The 24,545-nt window shown below is 39.3% G+C and overlaps 1 protein-coding gene across 2 annotated transcripts in view; it reads left to right on the forward strand.

Moving 5' to 3' along the window:
• Positions 1-24,545, forward strand: part of PDE4B (phosphodiesterase 4B) — a 396,900-nt gene that overhangs the window by 263,520 nt on the left and 108,835 nt on the right. For both annotated transcript variants that reach the window (XM_012767157.3, XM_012767158.3), the window contains 3 exons: positions 14,004-14,198; positions 23,304-23,340; positions 23,451-23,521. In XM_012767157.3, coding sequence (XP_012622611.2) covers positions 14,004-14,198; positions 23,304-23,340; positions 23,451-23,521 — 303 coding nt within the window. The remainder of the gene's footprint in view (positions 1-14,003; positions 14,199-23,303; positions 23,341-23,450; positions 23,522-24,545) is intronic.

Genomic DNA, 24,545 nt, shown 5'->3' on the forward strand with positions numbered 1-24,545 from the left:
TACAGACCTATTCATGTCATCTCTTTCTTCTTGAGTGAACTTTCTAGTTTGTGTCTTTCAAGGAATTTATTCATTTCATGTAAGTTGTCAATGGTATTGACATAATATTTTTCATGATACTTTTCCTATTATGTTTATAGTGTCTTTGGAGTCTATTCTGATATTTACTCTTTCATTCCTGACATTGATAATTTGCATTTTTAATTTTGTTCTGGTAAAGCTAACTAGGGGTTTGTCAATTTCATTGATTACTCAAAGAAACTATTTTGGCTTCACTGATCTTTTTCTTTGTCTCTCTATTTTATTTATTTCCACTTGTATCATTATGTTTTTCTTCTGCTTACTTTAAGTTTTATTTTCTCTTCTTTCCCTAATTTCTTAAGCTAGAAACTGAAGTCATTTATATTTTTAATTTCCAGTAAAGGCATTTGGCGCTATAGATTTCCTTGTAAGTACTGCTTTAGCTGCATCCCACAAATTTTGACATGTGATGTTTTCATTTTAATTCAATTCAAAATACTTTTAATTTTTCTTTTGATCTTTTCCTTGGATCTGTAAGTTATTTAGAATGTGTTTAGTTTCCAAATGAATACTTGGGGCTTTACCAGTATCTTTCTGGTTTTGATTTTTAATTCAATTCCAATCTGATACAAACTTTGTATAACTTGGATTTTTAAGAAAGTTATTGAGGCTTGTTTTATAGCCTAGAATATCACCTGTCATGGTAATATCCCATTCACACTTGAAAATAATGTATTAATATATTCAGTGTATAGAAAAAATTAGCTGGACATGGTGGCATGCGCCTGTAGTCCCAGCTGCTCAGGAGGCTGAGGCAGGAAGAGGGCTTGAGCCCAGGACTTTGAGGTTGCTGTGAACTACAATGATGCCACTGCACTCTACCCAAGGTGACAGAGTGAGACTGTCCCAAAAAATATATACATATATGTATATATTCAGCCATTATCCAATGTAGTGTTCTATCAATGTCAATTAAATAGAATTAACAGTGTTGTTCAAGTCTCCTGTATACTTATTGGGTTTCTGTTTATTTGTTCTATAAATTATTGAGGATATCCTTGTGGATTTTTCCATTTCTCCTTTCAGTTTTATCAGCTTTTGTTTCATGTATTTTGAAACTCTGTTATTAGGTACATAAACATTTAGAATTGTTATATCCTCTTTATGAATTGACTCCTTTATCATGATGAAATGGTCTTCTTAATTCTCAGTAATATCCTTGGCTCTGAAATCTTGTTCCAGTAGCCATTCTAGATTTCTGTTGATTAGCGTTATCATAGTTTAGCTTTTTTCATTCTTTTTCTTTTAACCTATTTGTCTCCCTATACTTAAAATGGCCTATTGGTAGCAACATATAGTAAGATCGTGCTTTTTTTTATCCATCTTGAAAATGCCTGCCTTTTAATTAGGGTCTTTAGACCATTTACATTTAAAGATATTATTGACATGGTCAGGTTTAAATCTACCATGTTGCTATTTGTTTTATATTTATCTTATCTGTTTTGTTGAAAGGAAAACTTTAGACAATTTAACAGAGTTTAATTGATCAATGATCAGTTAGAGAATCAGGCAGCCCTCAGACCAGAGAAGTTCAGAGAGCTCTGCTACATAACGTGGGCCAGCGCATTTATGTACAGAAGACAAAAGTGAGATACAGAAACGGCTTGTTTGGCTACAGCACAGCATTTGCCTTCTTTGAACATGGTCTGATCAGTGGCGGCCTGTGGTTGAAGCTCTGCTGCTCTGATTGGCTGAGACTGAGCCATTCCTTACAAAAGTATACTCCTAAATTAAGTTTTCAGTTAGTTTACATACTAAGTTAGATTACAGTTCTTTCCCTAAGGACTCAAAGTACACAGGAGTCCTCAGGCCAAACTTAATTTGATGGTTCAGTATGTGCTTTTTTTTCTCGTTTTCTGCTCTCTTTTGGATAGTTAAGTGTTTTATGCTTTCATTGTTTTCGTTTGTTAGTTTTTTAGCTATAATTTTTTTATTTGAGTGGTTACTTTAGGATTTATAGTGTAAATCTTAGCTTATTGAAGTCTACCTTTAAGCAATATTTTACCGCTTCATATAAGAATCTTTCTACAACATACTTCCATCTCTCCCTTCTTTGCCTTCATGTGCTTGTCAGTTTTTATACAATATGAACCTAATAATACATTGTTTTTGCCATTCAGTTGCTTATCTTTTAAAGAGATTTTAATAATTTTTAATAAAAAGAAAAAAAATCTTCATTGCTTCGTATAGAACCAGATTTCCATCTGGCATCATTTCCCTTCTGCTCGAAGGCTTTCCTTTAACATTCTTGTACTTCGGGTTTGCTGGTGATGAATTCTTTTTACTTTCATATGTTTGAAGGAAGTTTTTTTGTTGTTTTTTGTTTGTAGGTTGGTTTGGTTTAGATATAAATCTTTACAGTCTGACTATTTGGTGTACAACATGGAAAATGGTGGTGCAGGAGAGAGCAAACTTACTGTAGAAGGACAGTCCATGAAGAGGAGAGAAGGGTCAGGGTCAGGACAGAATGACTGACTTCAGATAAATTCATGTAAATTTATCCATAGGAACAAGACGAAAAACAGAACAGATGTTTACAGGTGCAAGTGAGTTGATTGATTTCGTTTATGGATCCAATCAGACTGGGTTTAAATCTAGAATCTACCATTCAATAACTGAGTGGGTGTCAGCACATTATTTAAACATTTGAATTTCAGTTTTCACATCTATATAATCAAGTTCCTCCCTTCCTCATGAAGTGATTATAGCAATGAAATGAGGTAATGTATCCCAAATGCTTAGCACATGGACTCACACATTGTACCTGCTCAATACCTGTGAGAAAAAAGTATAGCTTTTCTATGCTAAGCAAAAGAGAAAAGATTCCAGGATCTCATTTTTCCACTTCTACTTTTTCTTCTCCCCTTTCTCTCACCCCTCCTTATTTCCCAAAAGAACATATTTAAAATCCAAATGCCAGGCTGTCTGCAGGTGCAGTGTTCAAGACTGATAACATTTGGACGCCAGATGTTAACTGACGTAAACACTATTAAGTGCTATGTAGACCGGAGGCTGAGGCATTGATTTCCAATTTTATGATTATTATTTGAGTTTATAGCAAACCCACACTGCAACTCCTTCCATTTCCTTACCTCCACTGAAAGCAGATATATAGCCTGTATATTCTCAAGAGAATAGAAATTATTTCTAAAAATGCAAAGTTCTTGAAATGTGAGGCAATGGCATTTCACAAACCTAGAACTGGGAATGCATCCCTGATGTGGACCACAGAACCTCCTTGGAGCTCTCTTTGAAAGGTCAATGACTTGTGAATTTGATCTGAAAACCAGTCTCATTTTCTGAAATAAACTGAGAGTAATAACCACCAAAAATGCTTCAAGCCTGTGACACATTTTTACCTCAACCGATATTTTAAATTTCAAGTTTCCTTAGAATTGGTATAGGAGCAGGCCCAATGGTAAGAAATAAATGAAGGCCCCCTTCTCCAAATAGAGAAATAATTTTAAACAATAAGAATAAGTTGGGTCTGCTGTGAACCACTGAGGTTATTGTTGGTGTTTAATACACTCACACAGTCAATTATTTATTCATTAGTCTATTGAACAGACATTTGTTCAGAACTAGCAGCATGTTCCAGGTACATGACAGCCACTAGTTAATTCATTGGTAAACACAACAAATGGCCCTTGTGGGGCTTAAAGCCTTATGAGCAAAGAAAGCAATAAAAGAAAACAAAAAACACACCAATAAATATAGCAAAAAGCTGCAATAAGTACTATGAAGAAAAGTGGACCTACGTAAATAATGGGTTGGGGAAGAAATTTGTTGGTAGGTAACTTACTCCAAGGCTTAAGGAATGAGAAGAAGGGAGCCATACACAGAGTAGAGGAAAAAATAAGCAGAGAGACCAGCATTTATTAATTAATTAATTAATTCAACACATATTTATTCAGCGCTTTCTATGAGCCTGGAACTGTTCAAAGCAAAAAGATATACCAGTATGCAAAACACACACATGCAAAATGGCTGAATTGAGAAAGGATTTGACATGTTTCTGGAACAGAAAGGAAGTCACTGGGCTGCATCATACTGAACAGGGGGCCATGTGGTGTAAAAGGAGGTTGGAGGGGCGGTAGGGGCCAGATTATGTGAAGGTTTGTAATTCACGGTGAGAAGTTGGGATTGTGTTCTAAGGGCAATGACATGATTTAACTTTTATATTAAAAGATTGTTTTTGCTGTTATATGGAGAAGGGTTTGGAGGATGGGTGGAGTAGTGGAAGCAGGGAAAGCCATGGGCGGCTGTTCTAGTTCAGATGAAAGATTTTAATGCCCTGAAACAAGGGTGGCAGCAGACATAGAGAAAACTACAGTTTTGATATAGGATGGACAGGATTTGGTCACCTAAAAAAGAGAAAGGGGACTGAGAAAGGAAGTAAAATTGTGGACGATTCTGGTTTGTACAACTGAGCAGATGGAGCTTCTGTTCACTGCAGTGAGGGAAGATGGGTGAGTAAGTGGCTGGGGCACGGGATGGGGACTGGGGGCAGTCAGGCTAATGATAAAATAAATTCAAGTTTCCTGGCCCAAGTCTTAATGAGTTAAATCAATCCAGAAACGAAATTTCCTATCTCATGGGGTTGACATATCTCCCATCACTGGAGTGTACAAACAGAAGCTAAATGAGCATTTATCTGAAATATTTTTGATACTGATTTCAAGCAGTTTTCTGGAACTGATTTCCAGATGGTATCTGAGAACTTATAAAAAGAAAGCAGCAATTTCTTTTGTTTTTTTTCTTTTGTTTGTTTGTTTTGGATTTTTTTTTTTTTTGAGACAGGATCTCACTCTGTTGCCCAGACTAGTGTACAGTGGCTTGATTATGGCTCACTGCAACCCTAAATTCCTGAGCTCAAACTATCCTCCTGCCTCAGCCTCCCAAGTAACTGGAACTATAGGTGCACACCACTGCATGCAGCTAATTCTTTCATTTTTTGTAGAGATGAGTTCTCACTACCATGTTTCTCTGAAAATAAGACCTACCCATAAATAAGCCCTAGCAGGATTTCTAAGCATTTGCGCAATATAAGCCCTACCCCAAAAATAAGACCTAGTGATGGGCGTGGCTACGCAGCGTATCTGCACAACTCACGTAAGTGGCCCTTCTCATCTGCCCCATGAAAGCTCTATTGCTCAGCATAAGAGATTGGCCAATGGTTCTAAAGTAAATGGTTTAGTAAAGTAAATGGAGAAGGCCAATGGTTCTAAAGTAAATAGAGTTGCAAGAAATTCAGGATGGAATTCGGGTTTTGGGGAGTTATGATGATGTTCCAGAAGAAGATGACTTAACTATATTTGAATAAATGTAGATTGTTGTACCGTACTTAAAAAAAATAACACATCCCCTGAAAATAAGCCCTAGGGTGTCTTCTTGAGGAAACATAAATATAAGACCCTGTTTTATTTGCATGGAAACACAGTATGTTGCCTAGGCTGGTCTTGAACTCCTAGCTTCAAGTGATCCTCCCTCACTAGCCTCCCAAAGTGCTAGGATTACAGGCAGGAGTCACCCTGCCATGTCTTAAGCAGCAATTTCTTGAAGCCATCGCTAGTTGAGTAAGAACTAGTTTTCCCAGATCGATCTCATTTCCCTAATTGCCTTGGAGCTACTGGACCCTGGAACCATATTTCTTAATAAATATTTTATGTACTTAATAGATTTTATTATTGGCAGGGCTACTTAACTTATGAATTAGAGTATATATGTATTATTAAGAGAACATTTGATTATCTCTTATGATAACTTTTTGTAAAAATGTAGTCTGGAAAATACTGACTTAGTAGAATAATTTGTATACCCACAGTACATACTAGGTGCATAGTGGGACAGGATCAATGCAAAGTTGTTCCCCCCACCCCCACTGCCCTTTATAATGTCTACATACAAAGCACATCCCCACACTAAATTATTCACTTTTAGGGGACCCCTACCTTTCTTGAGAATAAATGATTGTGCTATAAAAAGTGACTATTAACAGTTAAGAGCTGTCTATCCTTAGGGGGTTTTATTGGATGAAAATTGAGAGTGGGTCTGTGAAATTTCATCCATAATTTGAAACATAATGAAACATATACTTATGAAATTAACATTCCTATTTCTGAAGAACATTTTTTATGTGCAAATAGATGGACAGAGCATTTTGTAAACTTGCTAGAAATAATGTTTTCATAATTATGATGTGGGAGTATTAATGTAGTCTTGTTTTCTTTGTCGATTAAATTGTATGACTTAGGAACAACACAATATGAAATTATTAAAGGGTCACACTAAAATTTGCTCCCAAGCATTTGAAATAAAACTTTCTTAAAAAATGGTCCTTATCTTACAACCTCAGTAGACAAATTAGGTGTTGGTGTTGTTGCTGTTGTTGTTGTTCACCCATTTCTTTAGTGAAATGTTTACAACCCAAGAAAGGATCTCAAGCGATAAATAAAACAACTTGCAAAATAAAGTTCTCAGCAAAATTAAAGATTTCTACCAAAGGAACATCAAGAGGAATACTCATAGCGTTTCCCTCTCTCACACCATCAATACCAAGGGTTGAGAATAACGTATTCTACGTGTGGTCACTGGCCTTCTCCTTTGGGCTTGGTGCCCTACAGAGGGCATTCCAGCCCCCTGTTTGCCGGTGTTATTTGGTGGCAAATCCTGGTTCTTCTTTATGGAGCGAGCTGTCCGTGGTTGATTAGAGCAGAGGGCTAGAGATGGCTCAGCATCCCCCTCACACCACTCACAGCCCTTCTTGTTGGAGAAGCGCACCTGTGCTGTGTGTGGCAGGTATCAAGTGGGGGTTGTGAAAGCGCCTTGGTCCCACACCATTCATCCCTCCATTTGTGTATTCAACAACCATTTCTTAAGTACCTCCACTCTGACAGGCATGGCCCTTAGCACTGGAGTAAAAAAATATGAAAAAAGATTCAAACCTAAGTATCATCTGACTCCATTCTTTAGTTAATACAGATATAGAAATGGACATAGGAAAGAACCCAAGAAGGAGCTTTACTATTACCTCCATCAAATCTCAACTCAAATGGCACCATCTGAGAAAGATGGATGGTGTCTGCTGGTGAACTGCAATAGACAACCTACCTGGTTGCATAAAGTGGAACTATTAACTACCCGAACTAAATGAGCACTATTTTCTCTGTCTCTACCATGTTATTATGTTTTATTTTCTTCATAGCACTTATCATTACCTGAAATTATCCGATTTGATTTATTTTTTGTCCATCCCTCTGCCAAGGACTTTGCCTTGTACATTGCTATATTCCCAGGCAGAGAACAGTGCCTTGTTTCATGGTAGGTGCTTAACAAGTTTCTGTTGAGTAAATGAATGACCATCACCATTAACATAAAACCACACATGAAAGTAAGTGTTTTTTCCATCTCTAAAAGGTCTGCAAGGTGCCTAAATCTCAGAGGCACCTCAGATGTCTACCCCACATCTTCATTTCTGCAGGAAGAGACTGAGGTGTTGGGGGCAAGATACAGGGAGTCCCTGTTTCGTTTCAGCCAATTCCCCTGGAGCAGGATCTAGAAGCCAGATGTCCAGAATTCCAGAGCTCTTCAGCATTGCTGTGCTACCTCTCGTTAGGCCTTTCTGTAGGGAAGCAGTCTTGGATTGTTGCTGTGAGTGCAATTTTCAAAGCCCCTGGGAAGAAGAGAAAGTGACAGGTAGCTGCTTCTAGAGTTCAGATGAGCTAAACATCAGAATTCTCCTTCCTGGTCTTTGAGGGGAAGTCATAGACTTTGGAACCAGATTCTCAGGGCAAAACTGTAATATCCTGCTGGAGCTGTGGCCACAGGACATCTGCCTGCCTTCAGCTAGGACACGGGCTCTATATCATGCTGGCTGTGATTTCACACAGTGAAGCCCTTCATTAGAAATCAGGACTGGCTGCAGCTTGTAGCCATTAATCATGTAAAGGTGGGTCACTGTCATTATGAGTAAAAATGCATTCCCCTGTTCCACTTCCCCATCTCCAGGGACCAGCTAGCACATTGAGGTGATGGCCGGTATGAGCACATAAGTAAATGGGTAAATGGTTCTTTATTTTTATCAAAAATGGTAAACAAGCATTCGAAGACATTAGTTTCTGAGTACAATGGAGGAGAAAATTTTCCAATAGAGCTTTAAAGAAACACAGCAATTTTTCATGAATACATCCCCTCCTCAACATACACACACTCTGTACACAAACTTACATCTTATTATGGACACAACATTTCTCATAAGCAAAAAGTCCTGGATGGAGTTCCTGGGATACAGTGGTGGTGGGGGGGGTGCTAGGAAAAAGAGTTTAGCAACTCCATTTGGGAACTCCACTGAGCTCTTCACCTGCTAGAGCTTTTGATCCAAAAGCTGGAACTGGCTTTTTGTCAGATGAGAGAGAGAATTTGTGAGATCTTTACATACATTCAACAAATATTTGTTGCGTGCATTCTGATATGAGACTCAACTCTAGGCCCAGGGAATACAAACCTAAATTAAAGCTTAGTTCCTGCTTCAAGGAAGTCACAGTCTTGTGGAGTGAGAGATCAGTAAGCTGAGGAACACAGTCCAGGGTGGCAGATTCTGAGATCACGAAGGGGTCTCTGGGATGTAGAGGAAAGGACCTAGGCACAGATTGCAGGGTGTAAGAGGGAAAAAAGGTCACACTACATTTCAGGATTTTTCTAATGAAGTTTCACATTTTAGAGCCTCTATTTTCTCATCTTTGAAATGGAGCAAAGACAATTAGCCTGCCAGGTGTCGTGAGATTTCAATGATGTAGAAGAGACTTCACAAGTAATTTTTAAGAAAGAAAAGCAAACTCGAGAGGCCAGAGTTCTCCCCTTTCCAAAGGGCGGTGAGCCACTCTGCTGACCTGTGGGTTTAAACCTCTTTTGTAGAGTTTGCAGTCTTTTCAGTGGGGTTATTAGTTAGAATAAGCCAAAGAAGTCCATTCTCTAGAATGACCAAGTTGAAAAAGAAAAATCTACTCTGGCTCAGAAATGAATTACTCCTAGGACGTTGCTTGCGAGTCTTTGTTGTAGCAATTGGAGTTTGCACAGGTAATTGGAGATCAGGAAACAATCACCCTGGGGACAATTGCAGACAATTCTGCGACCTCCTGGCTTAACTTGAATTCTTGGAAGTAGAGCTTCTCTCGGTTTAATCAAAAGTTTCGTGTATACCTTGCGGTTCTGCTCTTTATCCCTGATTTTTCCTCCCAGGCTTATGAATAAGGCTTCAGTCATATTTCTCTCTCCAGGGCTGCCAGCCAGCCCCACCTGCTGGGACTGGAGGCTAAGCGTGCAGCCCGGGGACACCGTGGCAGTCTTCTGCCATCTGCTGGCTTCCTCCAGTCACCAGCTCCAACTCTTCCTGGCGCTGGCTTTGCAAGGATTCCTAGGGAATGGAAACCACCAGGAGAGAAAGTGCCTGGCAGAGAGAGAACCTTCCTGCTTTTATTGAATAACAAAGAGACAAGAAGACGATGGCATTCAGAAACTGGCATGTGAGGGCTCTTCCCTCATGGGGGGTTTGTGTAAGGATGTGACCATCTCAAATAGCTAAGCCAGTGATATTTCTCTGCGGGTTTGTTTTGCTCAGAGAGCACACAGCAGTGCCTTTGAAAATTTTATTTTATTTTTAGATCATTGCCTCACAAGGCTGATCAAAGAAATTAATGCCACATCTCTATAGATTCATGTACAGTGAACAGCAGAGACCCATGCCAGTGGGAATTGAGGTGAGGGAAGGGAGTCAGAAAGAGGGAAGGGGTAGGGGACACATTTCACAGTAAGTCACAGTATTCTTTACTTGGTTTGGTCGACATTTTTTTGAAGACCTACTATTTCCAAGGCTCTGACCAGATGCCTGGGGTATAAAAATGAGTACTATTGAGTCCCTTCTCTATGGAGATAACAACCTATTGGGGAGCAGCTAAATAAATGGAGAATTAATTAGAGAGGTGCAGTGCTGCGGCAAAGTACCGTGGTGAAGGAGCATGTATCAAAATCTAACCAGAGCTGCACTGTCAGAGAGAGCTCACTGGTGGAGGTGACGTGAGCTGAGTTTTGAAGGTAGTGACTTATTGGAGACAGTGGTGGACAGGGGGTTCCAGTTCCCGGGGCACCATTGCCACCACCCCCCACCCACCACCACCGCCTCAGGGAGCAGAGAATGCTAGACACAAAACAGAAGAAAGTTGTTAAAACATTGGGTTTTAGACAACAAACAAACGATTGAGTCCAGGGGCATGAGCAGAGGCAGGGACAAGCAGGCAGATCCAAGTGAGAGGGCAGCGTAAATAATCCCAGAGATCAGAGAGCAGGGTTGGCAGGGGTCTCCAATCCTAGAAAAAAGGCCACTTTCAGTGCCCCATCTCTGTCTGTATGTTGAGTATGGACAAGCTCTTCCAGGCTGGTGTAAGTCACAATTAAATATTCAGAAACTTGCGACATCCTCCCTTAATCTATCTGAAACTTGTGTGTGACCTCATCTAAATGTTGAGGTAGCTCTAAGCTCAAAGATATCAACTGCAACATCATTTAGACTCATACATACGATGACCAAGAGGAGGGAAAATGCTTAAGAAAACTGTAGTACACCTACTGAATGAACCATTAGAGGGTCCATGGAAAATGATAATTTTGCAAACTGCAGTACATGACAAATGCTTGTAAAAAAAAAAAAAAAAAACCATCAAGATCCAAACCTGCAGAAAAAAAGATACTCAGAAGAAAAAAAAAATGCCAAACTGCTAGTAATGATGTTGTTTTTCTCATCTATTGTCTATGTTTTATATAACTTTCTTATATTGCTTTTGTAATGATTTTTTAAATAGAAAGAAGCCGAAAGGTGAAATGTGTGTCCTGATTAAGACAGAGGCAAAAAATCACCGTAAACAAATAATGACCCTCTTTATTGTGTTTGTTTCTGCTATTTCAGATTCCTTCTCCTTCCTAATTGTCTTTCAGTTTGTGTGGTATATTCATTTTGCCTGTTAAGCCCGTCCTCAGCCTTCCCCTCACCCACACCCCTCCTCGCTCCCCGAATCTGTGGGACGTATTGTGATGTCTGCCCGCTAATTTTGCTGTGACTGGGGCTGGTGTCTGGTTGGTGATTCATGTTTGTTCCCAAGTTGTACATCTGTGTTGGTTGCTTTGAAACACTGCCCCAGGGAATATGAAAGGCCATTTGTCTCACTAAGACTGCTTCTTTGCACCAGAGACTTCTTCCCTGGCTTCTTCTGAATTCCAGCAAGCTCTCCCCTGTGAGTTTAGGCAGGGTAAGGAAGAGAGAAAATAAAACCAAACAGGGGCAACGTGGAGAGAGTTTCGGAGTCAGAGTGTAGTCCCAGCTTATGTGGCAGGCGTGAATGTGCTGGATACTAACACTAAGTACAGAATGCCTGTGACACTCACTTTAAGGGAAATGCTTTGCGGACTCACCCTCTGCCCACTAGGAATGCCTTTAGCAAAAAAGAGGGTAGGGTGAGCCCTGGAGGAAACCCTCAATGGAAAAAGTTCTGAAAGCTTGGTGGGCATACCCACTTGGCACCTCTTCAAAGATTTTAGCACAGATACACACAGCAGTGATATTCATAATATTTAATGACTGGTGCTGCATGAGCACCTACCAATTAAATGGACACAGGCCAATTGTGCTTCCAGACACCAACCCTTTAGTTACCGGATCACCAAGCAAGCCCAGCCGATCCTGGAGGGCCTGGGGCAGTGGCTGGCTGCCAACTGTTAAAAAAGTTTTGCAATGTTTTAACATCCAGAAAGGCTGTATGAATACATACCAGATGAATAACGACATAAATACACATGAGATTTTGAAGCTTATGCCCACTGTTAAGCTTTGTGTAATCCCACTTTCACCTTTTAAGAGCCTACTTTCTTTGTCCTTAAGGGTTCAGGGCCAGCATCAGGACCTACTGGTTCTACAGGATTTGGGTGGCATAAAAGAGTCCTTATCCACAAAGGTGCTCTTTATTTTGCTCAACAACTAGTATAGAGCTTACCCAAAGAAAGTTTGCAAGTTAGCTTCATTATATTTTCACTTGCTGCATTGTATGTGGCTTACAACATAGCTCTACCTCTGGCAGGCAGGCAAACAGGCTGGCGTGAGTGATTGCCCACCCGCCTGCCTGCCCGCAGTCTTTGAAAGGCAGCCTCATCCCAGACCATCAGCCTGCTGAGAAAAATCCATCTGCGGTACCTTGAAAGCCCAAATACATACTGGATTGTTATGGCTCTTCCTTGTCCTTTTACCCAGAGATTCTCACTTGCTGCTTCTTATCAGACACCGGGAGTTTGTAAGTTATCTAAAAGCAGCTTCTCAAAATGGTCTCCCAGGAAGCATTATAACCCAGAGGCCTGACATTTCATTTCTTCTTTTCCTGTTTCAAGGAAACCTACAGCTTCAGGGTAATTTGCTGTCGCCCTTGTCTTCATTCAAGACAACAGCCAAGGTTGCTCATAGTCCAATTGACGCTTTACATACCAACCATAAATTCTGTTTGAATCCAGGGACTGAAGAGAACTCTGTGATTAGGGGAGTCTGAGCTTGTAAAGAAATTAGTTGGAGGACTTGGGTCTTCCAATTCTTGCTTTACAAGTTACTACTAGCCTGCGACTTTAGGCAAGGTTTTACGTCTCCGTAAGCCTCACTTACCTCAAATGTGGCGTGGGATTGTGTTATATACTTTACAGGGTTGTTAGTAGTAAATGGAATAATATATCCAAAAGCCCTTTGCCAATTAAAGAAATATAAGCAACATCCACCCAAAGAGGGCAGGTTGTAAGAACTAGGGCAAGAAAAGAGGCAAGAATGTTGAAATAAATTATGGCAGCTGGGTGAGTATAAAGGAAGCTCACTGTTGTGGTCTAACTGGGAAAAGACAGCTCCCAGCCCCACGCCCTTTCCCAACACCTCTCTGCAGAACTTTGGGTGGGGAGCAGTGAGTGTTCTAGAAAAATACTAAGGAAGAGAGTTACTGTCAATTTGAGGCTATGGCATGTTGTGTGTGCAGGCAAAATGCACAGAGAGCTGAGAAGGACATGGTGCCCGAGGTAATACCAGAATGGGAAGAGAGAAAACAAGAGACAAAATATCTGCTATTCCCATCTGTGTGTTCAGTGATTAGAGCTTGTTTGAATGATTCTGGGCTTGGGGCACCTTCTCAGAGAGAGGGAGACTGATTGGAAATCTCAATGGCAATTTTCTGTAGGAACCAGTGAGTGCATCCTTCTCTAGACACAGCTCTGTAGCCTTGGAGAGTCATCTGGTGTTATAAGATTAAGTCATTTTCTGTGGTTAAACTTGCATATGAATATTAAATCTCAGCCTGGGCCTCCCATCTAATCAGCCAATGGAGGTTTTCAGGATAACACTTTGTTCCTGAAACATTTAGAAATATGCATATTGTATCATTAATGAGGTTGCAATGTATTCATTTACGGCAGGGAGAAGTCATCCAGCTAGGAAGGCTCATTCACCTGATAGTTCAGTGTCTGACACCTACAGCTGTGTCCCCTCTAGATGTCCCCTCTAGAGTGGCTTTTTATTACCAAATTATTTTGTACTCGCCTTGTATTCTGAATTTGTCAAGGTTGCTCATGCCACTGAATGGCCATGGTGTTTGCTCCTGGCTTCAATTTCTGGCTCCACCAGTTGCTAATGGTGGACTCAGGTAAATAAATGGCTGCACTTCTGTGGGACTCAGTTTCCTATATACAAAATGAGAATAATCATGACTGCAACTCAGAGGTGTTTTGAAGATTCAAACTTTCCACGATGTGTAATGCTTTATGTAAAATGCCTGGCACCGAGGACCTGCCAATGTGTGTTACATGTCCTCCTCCGTGGCTCTCATGTGACCAGGGTTTCCTGCTTTCTCTTTAAGCTTTGATGTGGAAAATGGCCCTTCCCCGGGTCGGAGCCCGCTGGACCCCCAGGCCAGCTCCTCCTCTGGGCTGGTGCTTCACGCCACCTTTCCTGGGCACAGCCAGCGCAGAGAGTCGTTTCTCTACAGATCAGACAGCGACTATGACTTGTCACCAAAGGCGATGTCGAGAAACTCTTCACTTCCAAGCGAGCAGTAAGTACACGCTCTGTCTGGCTCCCAGTCTCACACTTACTTCATCTCTAACCCTGTCAGGGCAGCAGCAGTAATTGTCCCCTTTTAACCCATGGGAAGGGGGGAGAAGAAAAATGAACATGAGCAGAGATGACAACGATGACCATCTTAAGGACATCAATGCTCTACAGCTTGAGGAATGTGTAGCTGGGGTCTCCAAGAGTATTAAAAATCCTTAGCACAGTGTTCACTTTATATCTGTTACTGATATTTTTTAGAAATTTTCGTTTAGCTTCATTTCGCAAACTGCTGAATCATTTGCAGGATGAGAACCTTAACGCTTTTTACAAATCACACTTGAATTTTTGGCTGCATGTGCAGTTTGCATGAGGCTGCAGCAGAGAAGAAAAAATGGAGGTTGGTTATATGCATCCTCTCCCAGTGGCCTTTTTGCTTGGTGACATTTAATAAGCTGTCATGCCACCACATGCCTGTGTCCCTTCTCTGGAGCCTTAACACAATGCCCACTTGTTGCCTGGCTCCTTGGTGAGACACAACACACTCCACCGCCCTGTTAAGCACAGCTGATATTTTTGTTTTGCTGCTATTACTTGTAAATCTCTAATTTTTATTTAAAGAACAAGGACTGGACTGTGTCTCTTGTTTATTCGATTTCTGAAACCAAATAAAATTGGGTGCTAAAAAACTAAGGAATCCATGCCTTAAAAGGCTTCTGGGCACACAGACAATTGTTTTTAATATTATGTGTTATAAAAATATCAGTAGCTTCCTAAAGTCTCCAGCTTGGAAAATTCCACTGGGTTCTCTTCCGCTATTGGAAAAGAGCCAAAAATGTCACCCTCTTGTGAAAGGGGCAGGGGGCATTTTAGAGCTACCAGCAAAAAAATATTCCCCAGGGCTTTTCTGCCAGCAAGTTTTAATAGAAGCACCCCAGCCCTAAAATATGTCAATCATTATGTGGGCCAACGTTTATTTTTTTTTCAGTCATTTGGCAAATATTTACTGAATCTCTTCTATGTGCCATGCATTGTTCCAGGCTCTGGAGGATAAAAGCTAAACAAAACAGCATAAAAATCACAGATGATTTATAAGCAGATCTCATTCTCAAAAAGTTTACATGCTCTCAGGGAGGGTACAGTTAAAGAAGAAAGATAAGAGGAACACACACATGCACACATAACTCTGAAGTGGAAGAAAACTAACATTTAAATGAGCGCTCATCATGGGTGGAGGCAGGCTCATTTACATATGTTATCTCTGTTAATCTTCACAGCAACCCTGTCAGGTAGGTGCCAGCATTATCCCCACTCTATAGATGATGAAACTGGGACTCTGGGAGATTGAGAAACTTCCCCAATCCCACGACTGTATCTCATGCTGTATCCCATGATGTAGCTAACAATGACCATATTCGAAACTCTTGAACTGTTTTCACCCATGTTCTTCAGGTTGCAATGTGACATCTCTACCACCAGGTAGGAAAGAGATGACTGCGGAGTGAGGTGCCTGAGGCTTGGAGGAGAGATAGCCACCTTGCTGTAGATCTTATAGAAACTGGGCCATTTCTGACAAAGGTCTGGATGGGAGGCATTAATGGAGAGTGAAAGTACTAGGAATACTCTCCCCTAGCAAGATAAAAACCTTTCTGCTCTAGACTTCATCGTGGTAGTGCATAGGAAATGTGGTGACCTCAAATTAATTAGATCTTGATTCACATAATGTTCTACAGGTAAAAGACTAATCATTCCACAAACTAACTTTGGAAGCTAGTCAATCCCCAAACTAATTCCCCAGTTAACAGTTCCCCAAACTCATCCCAAACAGTAATGCCAGGTCCTAGGGTTGTTCAGTGTCTCCCCGAAAGACAAACCAAATTCTAGATTAAACTTTGATGTTACTTTGCTTGCAATGAAAAAGTAGTAGAAATTTTGAACTTGAAGAGACCTTAAAGATCACAGTCCAACTCAGTCTATAGGTGCTAAAACAGAGATGTGGTTCTCCATGCCTCTGCATCCAGTTTCCCTGCTGCCAGTGGTTTACCATCATTTCAGTTTTACTAACCAATAAAATTGTTTTCCTAACTTTAAGACCTACACAGTGTTGCCAGATTTAAATTTAAGTAATTAAAATTTATATATGTAAATTATTATCATTCTCACTTTTTAAAAATAAGAGCTTACAAAAATGGGATGGGCACACTTTCATAATAAAGAACAGCCTTTCCCAAGAAAATACAGTTGGCAATGTGATACCACCCTATCAAAAATACTGATAACAGGATATATTAAACTTTTTGCATGAATAAAAATAGCATAAGATTTTGTTTTGCAAATATTTCAGTATCGCAGCTAAAACTTTTGTTATTTGTCAGTTTAGGAATTTATATTTCTCAACACAACAAGAAGTAGAATTTGAATAATATCCAGATCTTCTGGTATTTAATTTTATCAGGACCATGTTGGAAAATCCAGTTTCACCCCAAGCATCTGGATCTAAACTGAAGCAATTCTCTTAAAGCTATTTCACCTAAGTATTACTTTTGGGGATGAATTGAAATACATAGAGGAATAACCCTCCCAAGCTCCCCATTGCTTCTCCTGCCTTCCACCTGTGGATCCCCGAAGGAAAAGGGTGACAACAGGCCAGGAGTCCTGATGCAAGGCCACTGAGTGGGAGCTTTGGGGTGTCCCCTGCTCGGAAGCACCTCATGTCCAGCACAGAGCAGTCATGGATTTTTATAAAAGGTGGAAAACTTTGCATAATTCCATTGCATTAAATCCTAGTAATAGAGGAACACAAGCTGTTAAAAATTTCTCATTTGAACTCTTTCAGAAGAGTAAGAGGAAATTATGGGCAGGGAAGAGTGAGTGAAAAGATATTAAGAGTAAAAATGTGAACAGAAAATGAAAATTGTCTTTAACTTTTAGCTAGAAAAGAGAGACCAAAATAAGGCTTTCAAGTAAAGTAAAACACAATCACACTATTGGGTCCTGAAAGGAAATTTTGATGCTTTCCTAGATGTGGCAATAGTCTGTTGGTTTCTGTTCAGTTCCTGTGTTGTAGTCATCTCTAGTGTAATGCCTTCATTTACTGAGAGGTACAGATTTCCTCATGGGAACATAAAGTACTGGAAAGTGGTGAGGTCAGTTTTATTGCCCCAAATTGTGACAGGAACTACCAGGAACAGGATGGAGTTTTGATTATCTACCTGCAAAGCCATAGGGAAAGGAGATTCCATGTTTTCTCATTCAGTCATCCCATTTGCAAAGCCTTACATAGACAAGGAGCTTTGTAAAGCCACCATTTACATGAAGACTAGTGGTCTCTAGAGAGATCAATCAGTCAAGGGAAATGATACATAAGAATCAAGAAAAAAAGCAGAAGTAACAGCTTACTTACGTTTGAGACCTGTTTATTTATGGACTGCCAAAAAAGTATGAGGTAGTTTCTGAGACTTAAGTTAGATGTACAGCCATCACACTTCCTAGTACCATGGATTTTAAGACATTGAATCTTTTTTATTATCTCTAAATTATCTTTAAATAAATGCACACATATATTAAGTATTTTCTATATGCTCTGTATTATTTAAAGTACTTTACATATATTAACTCATTTAATTTCCATATCCTCAATGCGGTAGATGCTGTAACTTTCTTGTTTTAGAGATGAGAAACATTGGAGCACAAAGAGATTAAGTGACTTCCCCAATACATGAGAACCAAGGCTTGAAACCAACAAGTCTAGGTGGTAAACCGTATGGATACCCAGTGCATAGAGAGACTCTAAATGAGGCTAAAATATAAAAATGATGGTATTAATCTCTGCTCTACCTTTCCAGCTGTTATGAAGATCAAATGCATTCTCTCTTTTAATAAATATTTACTTAAATTTAGACGCTGTGTTAACAAATAAGACAGGTTTTGTGTCTTCAAGGGAACTAAAAGATTTGTAAGTCAACAGGCAGTTTTAACAGCTTCTGTTAAGGGTAGCTGTAGAGAGTTATGCATGGGACTTTGAAATGTCTGGCCAAGCGGGGTGAGCAACCCACTTTGAGGACTTAGCCACAGGAGCTAGGCAGGCACGAGGATGTGCAGGATGTGCTAACGGACACTCTGGTTGCGGGGCAGCATTTGGGGGAACCACAGCTCAGCATGGTTTTGGCATAGAAGGGGAGGGGTGAGGAAGTGGTGAAGGAGGAGAAGGAAGAAGGAGCAGGAACTGCGTCAATAATGGTCTATACTAAGAAATTGGCCTTCATGCTACAGACAAGCAATGAGGTGCTACTAATGGCTTTGAAGCAGGAAAATACGTAATCAGACATGTTTTTGAAAGATAGCTATGATTGAAGTATGAAGAATGGTTTGGAGGGTGGACAAGCCTAAAGACTAGTCAGGAGCCAATGGGAAGCTGTTTTTGTAATCTATGTAATAGGGGATGGGAATCTACATTAGAGCAGACTCAGTGGACAATTCATACATATTTGCAAATTAGGTTCAATAGGAGTTGGTGGTTGATTGTGGGGTGAGAGAGAGGGAGGTTTCAGGCTTGACCTGCAAGATAAGTGTTTGTACCATTCCCTGGCATCAGGAGCATTCTCTCATTCCATGAAATAATGTGTATGAAAATGCTTTATAAGCTGCAAATACAACATAAATATGAGTTCTCTTGATTGCAGTGGGGACAGATGCAAATATCTTAAAGATGTTCTTACCAGCTGGAAATAAAGACATGCAACCCCTTAATTGCATATGCTCCTTGATTAGCAATAGGGTTCTGTCCTAATAAACCCATTCTAAGTTGAAAATATCATTAAGTCAAAAATTCTTTTAATACACCTAACCCACCAAGCATCACAGCTTAGCCTATCCTACCTTAAATACGCTGAGAACACTTACAGTTAGCCTATAGTTGGGCAACATTATCTAACATAAAGCTATTTTATAGTAAAGTGTTCAATATGTCATGTAATTGAATACTGTACTTAAGTGAAAAACAGAATGATTGTATGGGGGCTCAAAGTGCAGTTTCTATTGAATGCGTATCACTTTCACACCATTGTGAAGTCAAAAAATCTTAAGTCAAATCATTATAAGTCAGGGACTGTTCATATAAAAATATATCTCCTACTAATAATAACTATGACTAAATAACTAAGTGTTTTTATTTACCAACCACTGTTATTAAGAGTTGTACATGTATAATTTAATCATTTAATTCTCAAAAATTTAATTTAATCATTTAATTCTCAAAAAAAAAAAAAGCCCTTTCATGGATAAAGAAGTTGAAACACAGGAAACCTAATGTTTCACATCTAGTAATAATGCAGCCAAGAAACAAACCATTGCTGTTTGGCTCCAAAATCTGTTCTCTTAACCACTATAATATTCATCTTTTTTTAATGAGACACACTAAAATTAATTATAAGAAAAGTACAAGTAAAATTCTGTGCCCAGTGAGGAAACAGAGAAAGGTGAAAATTAAATAATAAATAAAATTTAGAATGCAGCAATGAAAAGCAGAATTTTTGCCTTCTAGAAAACCATTTCATTGTTCGGAGCAGACCTACGCTCAATTCTATGACTCAATTCTGAGATTGGAGTTCTCTCATTTCCAATTATTCTGTCAAATTGTAATGTGCCGCTTTTGTCACTAGATGTTGCTCATGCAATGGATCTGAATATCTGGCCTTGTACCTGAGAGGCACTGCCTTCTCTAGTGGTTTGGGAAATTAAGAAATGCATGTTTTCATAATCAAATGTTTTGTTATTTCTATGCCATTTGATTCCTAATTCGTAATTTATGAAATTATGATTTTTAAAAATTCAGAATAGCTGTATGAATAATCTGGCCATACTCAAACAGGAGATTTTTTGTTTTGTTTTGTTTTGTTTCCTGATACTTACTGTAAATCATCCAGTAATTTCTCTAACAGCTATTGTCTAAAATACAGCATAAACTTTTGCAGTTCAAATCCTTGAAGGGAGCCAATGCTGGGGATCTACAAATCCATCTCTTGCTTCTGAATGTTCTGCTCTCCTCAACTTCAGAAGTTCCATAATGATCAAATCATGTTGACATTGTGCTGTTAATGTTTGTTTTCCTCTCTTTAATCTTTACTTTGTGCAATTTTAGGAATTCCCCAACTCATTCAGCAATACATCTGCTCAAGGCACTATACATGCTTGAGATTTGCTTATATTATTTAGCTTTTATCAGATCATTTAGACTTTAGAAATCCAGGAGCCATAGAAGATCTGCTTAACTCTAAATCCATTTTCTTGTCCCCAAATCACCCTGATGTCTCATGAATAATTGAACTTCACATCATAAATCAGAACAAAGTACAGGATCTTTCACCCATCTCAAAGTTCATCCCAAGAAAATAGCTTGGGGTAGGGGAAGTTTCTGATACAGTTCACTGCATTGCATTTGTCACAACTGCTCCTCTCTTGGTTCTTAATCTGTGTCTCCTTTGGGCTTCTCTCCAAGAACCCAGAGGTTCCTCCTTTGGCTCCCTATCCATATATACTCCCACCTCGGGAAGCCTCCCCCTGTCATGGCCTTCACCACGCCTGCTGTTGTGGGTAACTCCTGCATCTATAGCTGGAATTTCCACGTTTCAGTCTCCGTGCTTGATGTCTCCACCTGGATGGCATGAGTTCCTTGGAATTCAACATGTACCTGAAACCATCCCAACTCCTCCTCACTTTCTTCTTTCCACTCACAATTTCACTGTTTTCTCAGATGCCCATTTTTAAAGTTGAAAATAATATTTCTTTGTGACCCCTCATCCAACTAAATGTTGAGTCCTGCAAGACCTCTGGGGTCTCTTCGAGTTGTCTCATCCTAGGTTTTTTCTTTTTTTTTTTTTCTTTTTTGTTCTCATCTATTCCTTCTTATACAAATGACTAAAAGATCTCCCTAACCATTCTTTCTACGTCTGTGCCCTCTCCCATCCCTCCCTCCACATCCATTGCATTTTACTTTCTCAAACACTTTTCTGTTTGCCCATCTCACTTCCTGTCTCACTAAAAACCTTCATTGGCTCATTTCTTCCTACTGAGTTAAGCACCAACTCATAATCTTTGTCCAGATTGTTCATAATATGGGTTTGGTGGACCTTCTAGCTTTATCCTTTACAAATGTTCATAGTTAATATGCTCAGCTCCACCCAAACAGCCACGGAGCATCTCAGCGAGCTTGATTAATATTTTCCCATTTCAATGCTTTTGTTCTTGCCATTTCTCTCATTGATAGTGTCTACCATCCCTGCCTTTTTAAAGCCTGCCCTTCATGTTGACATTGCGCCCTGTTAATGTTTGTTTACGTCCCTTTAATCTTCAGTTTGTGCAGTTTTAATAACTCCCTAACTTATTCAGCAATGCATCTGCTCAAGGTACTACATATGCAAAGTTCATCTCAAAGACCACTCACTCACTCAAGCCTTTCCTGTTTCTTCTAACCTGTAATTATCACCTCTCTTTTGGACTCCATTAAGTATCCGTTGTTTATATTTCTCATTCTATATTTAAAATGTCTCTTACAGTTTTTTGAATATTTTTTCGTCTTCCCTACTGTTTTAATTTGGGCAGATCATGAATTCCATATAATTTAATTTGTCAGCTATGTGGCATCATCATAAAATAGGAAGCATAGTATTTAAAAGCACAGATTTTTGTGCTTTTTACATTTTCAAACAGTCTCAGCTCTTCCACTGACTGTGTGCTAGTTCTGCATTTGTTTAACTGCTCTGAGGCTTTATGTCATCTATAAAATAGGAATATTAAGAGTACCTGACTCCACTGCATTCCAACCTGGACAAACAGCCTAGACCCTTGTCTCTAAAAAAATGTTTTTAAAAGTGTGTCTGTTTCACAGCCTTGTTACAAGAATTAAATGAGATAATGCATGTAAAGTGCTTAGCACAAGGCCTAGAATGTAGTGATCACACAATGAATTCTTACTCTTTTTATTGTCACTGTAAAAAGCGGGCACACTAGAAATTCGCTACATTACATTGAAAGGAGATTTCTAGTTAAAGACAAAGGTAGAAAGAAAAGTATCATGTTTTATAAAGAGCCCAAGTTAAAAGCCTATGCTTCAGTTCAGGATCCCCATGGTACCTGGTACATGCAGGTGCTTAGTAATTACTGGCTGCACTCAGGTAGTTAACAAATGAGGTTCCATATTTATGGGACAATCATGAGGACAGAAAAGGTAGACCAAACAATGAGGGAAGCTCGATGTCATCAGCTTCTATGTTACTATTATGATTCACGCTGTGATAGAAAAGTGGTCTGATTCTGTAACTGAAGCTCAGGCCAACATGTTTTCTAGTATCTTCAGTGGAGAGCTTGCTGAATGTGGGCTTAAGGTGACTTATTGAACCATGAGAGAGAGAGAGAGGGAGAGAGAGAGAGAGAGAGCTCCTGAAAACACATTTTTGACTCTTCCTTGTATAGATTTACATAACGCTAGGTGGAGCTTCATCAGGTCTTTGGGGCAAAATGAATGACAATCGTATGGTTATAATAGGTTCAGTGGTGCACTACCATTAAAAGCTTTTCCTTGGGTACTTTAAGAAAGAAATTATATTAAAAACAAAAAGTAATGGGATTCCCAGACAGAAATCTGTGTTTAAATGGCATTAAAGCTGTGGTTCACATCAACAAAAGCCAGGAAATCCAATGTTAAACCTTTACCCAGACTGTTACACCATTTTTCCAACTGTGTGTGTCCCTATGAGCAGCCCTGTCTTTGAATTTCCTGGCTCCAGCAACCAAAATCCACAAGTCGCTTTGAATTACAGTACTCTGGATCTGTTATTTAATGGGAATATACCCTGAGGATATATGCTTGCTTGCACATGATTTTACTGGTAGTCACTGTAAATCTAGGAGTCATGAATCTAGTACTATTATTTTTTTCTTTCAAGTTTTTGGAATCCCCACGTATGCCTAATTGTGAGTCCTGCCTTATAAAAAGGTAGAAGACTTATATAACATTTGTGTTGCTCACGTTGACAAGGTTTGATTTATCTGTATATGTCACAGTTATAATTCAAATGCATTTCTAAATGTTCCTTTTCTCTCTTTTCACCAGACATGGAGATGACTTGATTGTAACTCCCTTTGCTCAGGTAAGCACCTGCTGGCCCTGGCTAGCTCTCACTCTGACTATAAGTATGGTCTCTGAACCTGACCTTTTGTCTTCTTTTGTCCCTAACCATTTGAAACATTTTTCTTACAGGTCCTGGCCAGCTTGCGGAGTGTGAGAAACAACTTCACTGTACTGACAAACCTTCATGGGACATCCAACAAGTAAGCATTGACTTTTTGTGGCATTATAAGTCCCTTCCAGAAAGGTAAAACATATTGAGCAACATTTTATAAAAACAACTATTGTGTGGGAATTTGTCCTCCAAGCTAAATCAGGGTACACAATAAAATTTGAATATAGGATGGAGCACCATACTATTTTAGAACTGGTAAGACATTAAAAGTTATCTAGTCTGGATTTTATTATCCTTTGTACTTGTAATACTTAATATACAGCAGGAGTTCAACAATAAAAGAATAAAGATTTTTTGGGGGTTCACTTTTATATTTGCCACTTTGGCCAGTAATAATCATAAATTCCATTATGTGTTTTTTGAATAAGCTATGAATGAATTCAAATATTCAAACTTAAAGGTACCAAAAAGTTTAAATTCAGGTTGCCTATTTTTGGATAATATAAAAACAGGTTCATGTAGTTTAATGAAGAAGAGGGGGATTCTCTTCTCCTCTGCTCTCAACTAACTATATGATGCTGGTCATTTCGATTAACATTGCTGATCCTTGATCTCCTTTAACCTTAAAATAAAGGGTTTGAATTTTATATTCGCCACTTTTCTTCTCTAAAATCATTTCGATTTATAAGCCTAATTTAAGTGCTATTCATCTCACTTTTCTGCATGTTTTAAAAGATTATTGCAGGGCTCAGAGCATCACAGGATCCATGATCCTGGAATATGAGGACTAGAGGAGACTTTTGAGACCACTGATTCAACCTCTTTGTTTTACAGAAGGACAATCCTAAGCTCAGAAATCCAGCGACTTGCTAACGACCCTGACATAAGTTAGAAACACATCAGAGCCCAAAACCAAACCTCCTGATTTTTCAGCCAGTGTTCACTACAGAGTACCCTATCTCTCCAATATTTATAAAATTATTCGTCAACCCTCTGTTATGCTTTCATCAAAATTTTCATAGAGTGGGTTTGTTAAAAGAGGGAGTAAACCCTGCTTTGAATGCTGACTTTGCCTTTCGCTGTCCCATAACTTGTTGTAGGCCTCCTTGTGA

This window comes from Microcebus murinus, chromosome 2 (genome assembly GCF_040939455.1).
Source record: "Microcebus murinus isolate Inina chromosome 2, M.murinus_Inina_mat1.0, whole genome shotgun sequence".
Classification (NCBI taxonomy): Eukaryota; Metazoa; Chordata; class Mammalia; order Primates; family Cheirogaleidae; genus Microcebus; species Microcebus murinus.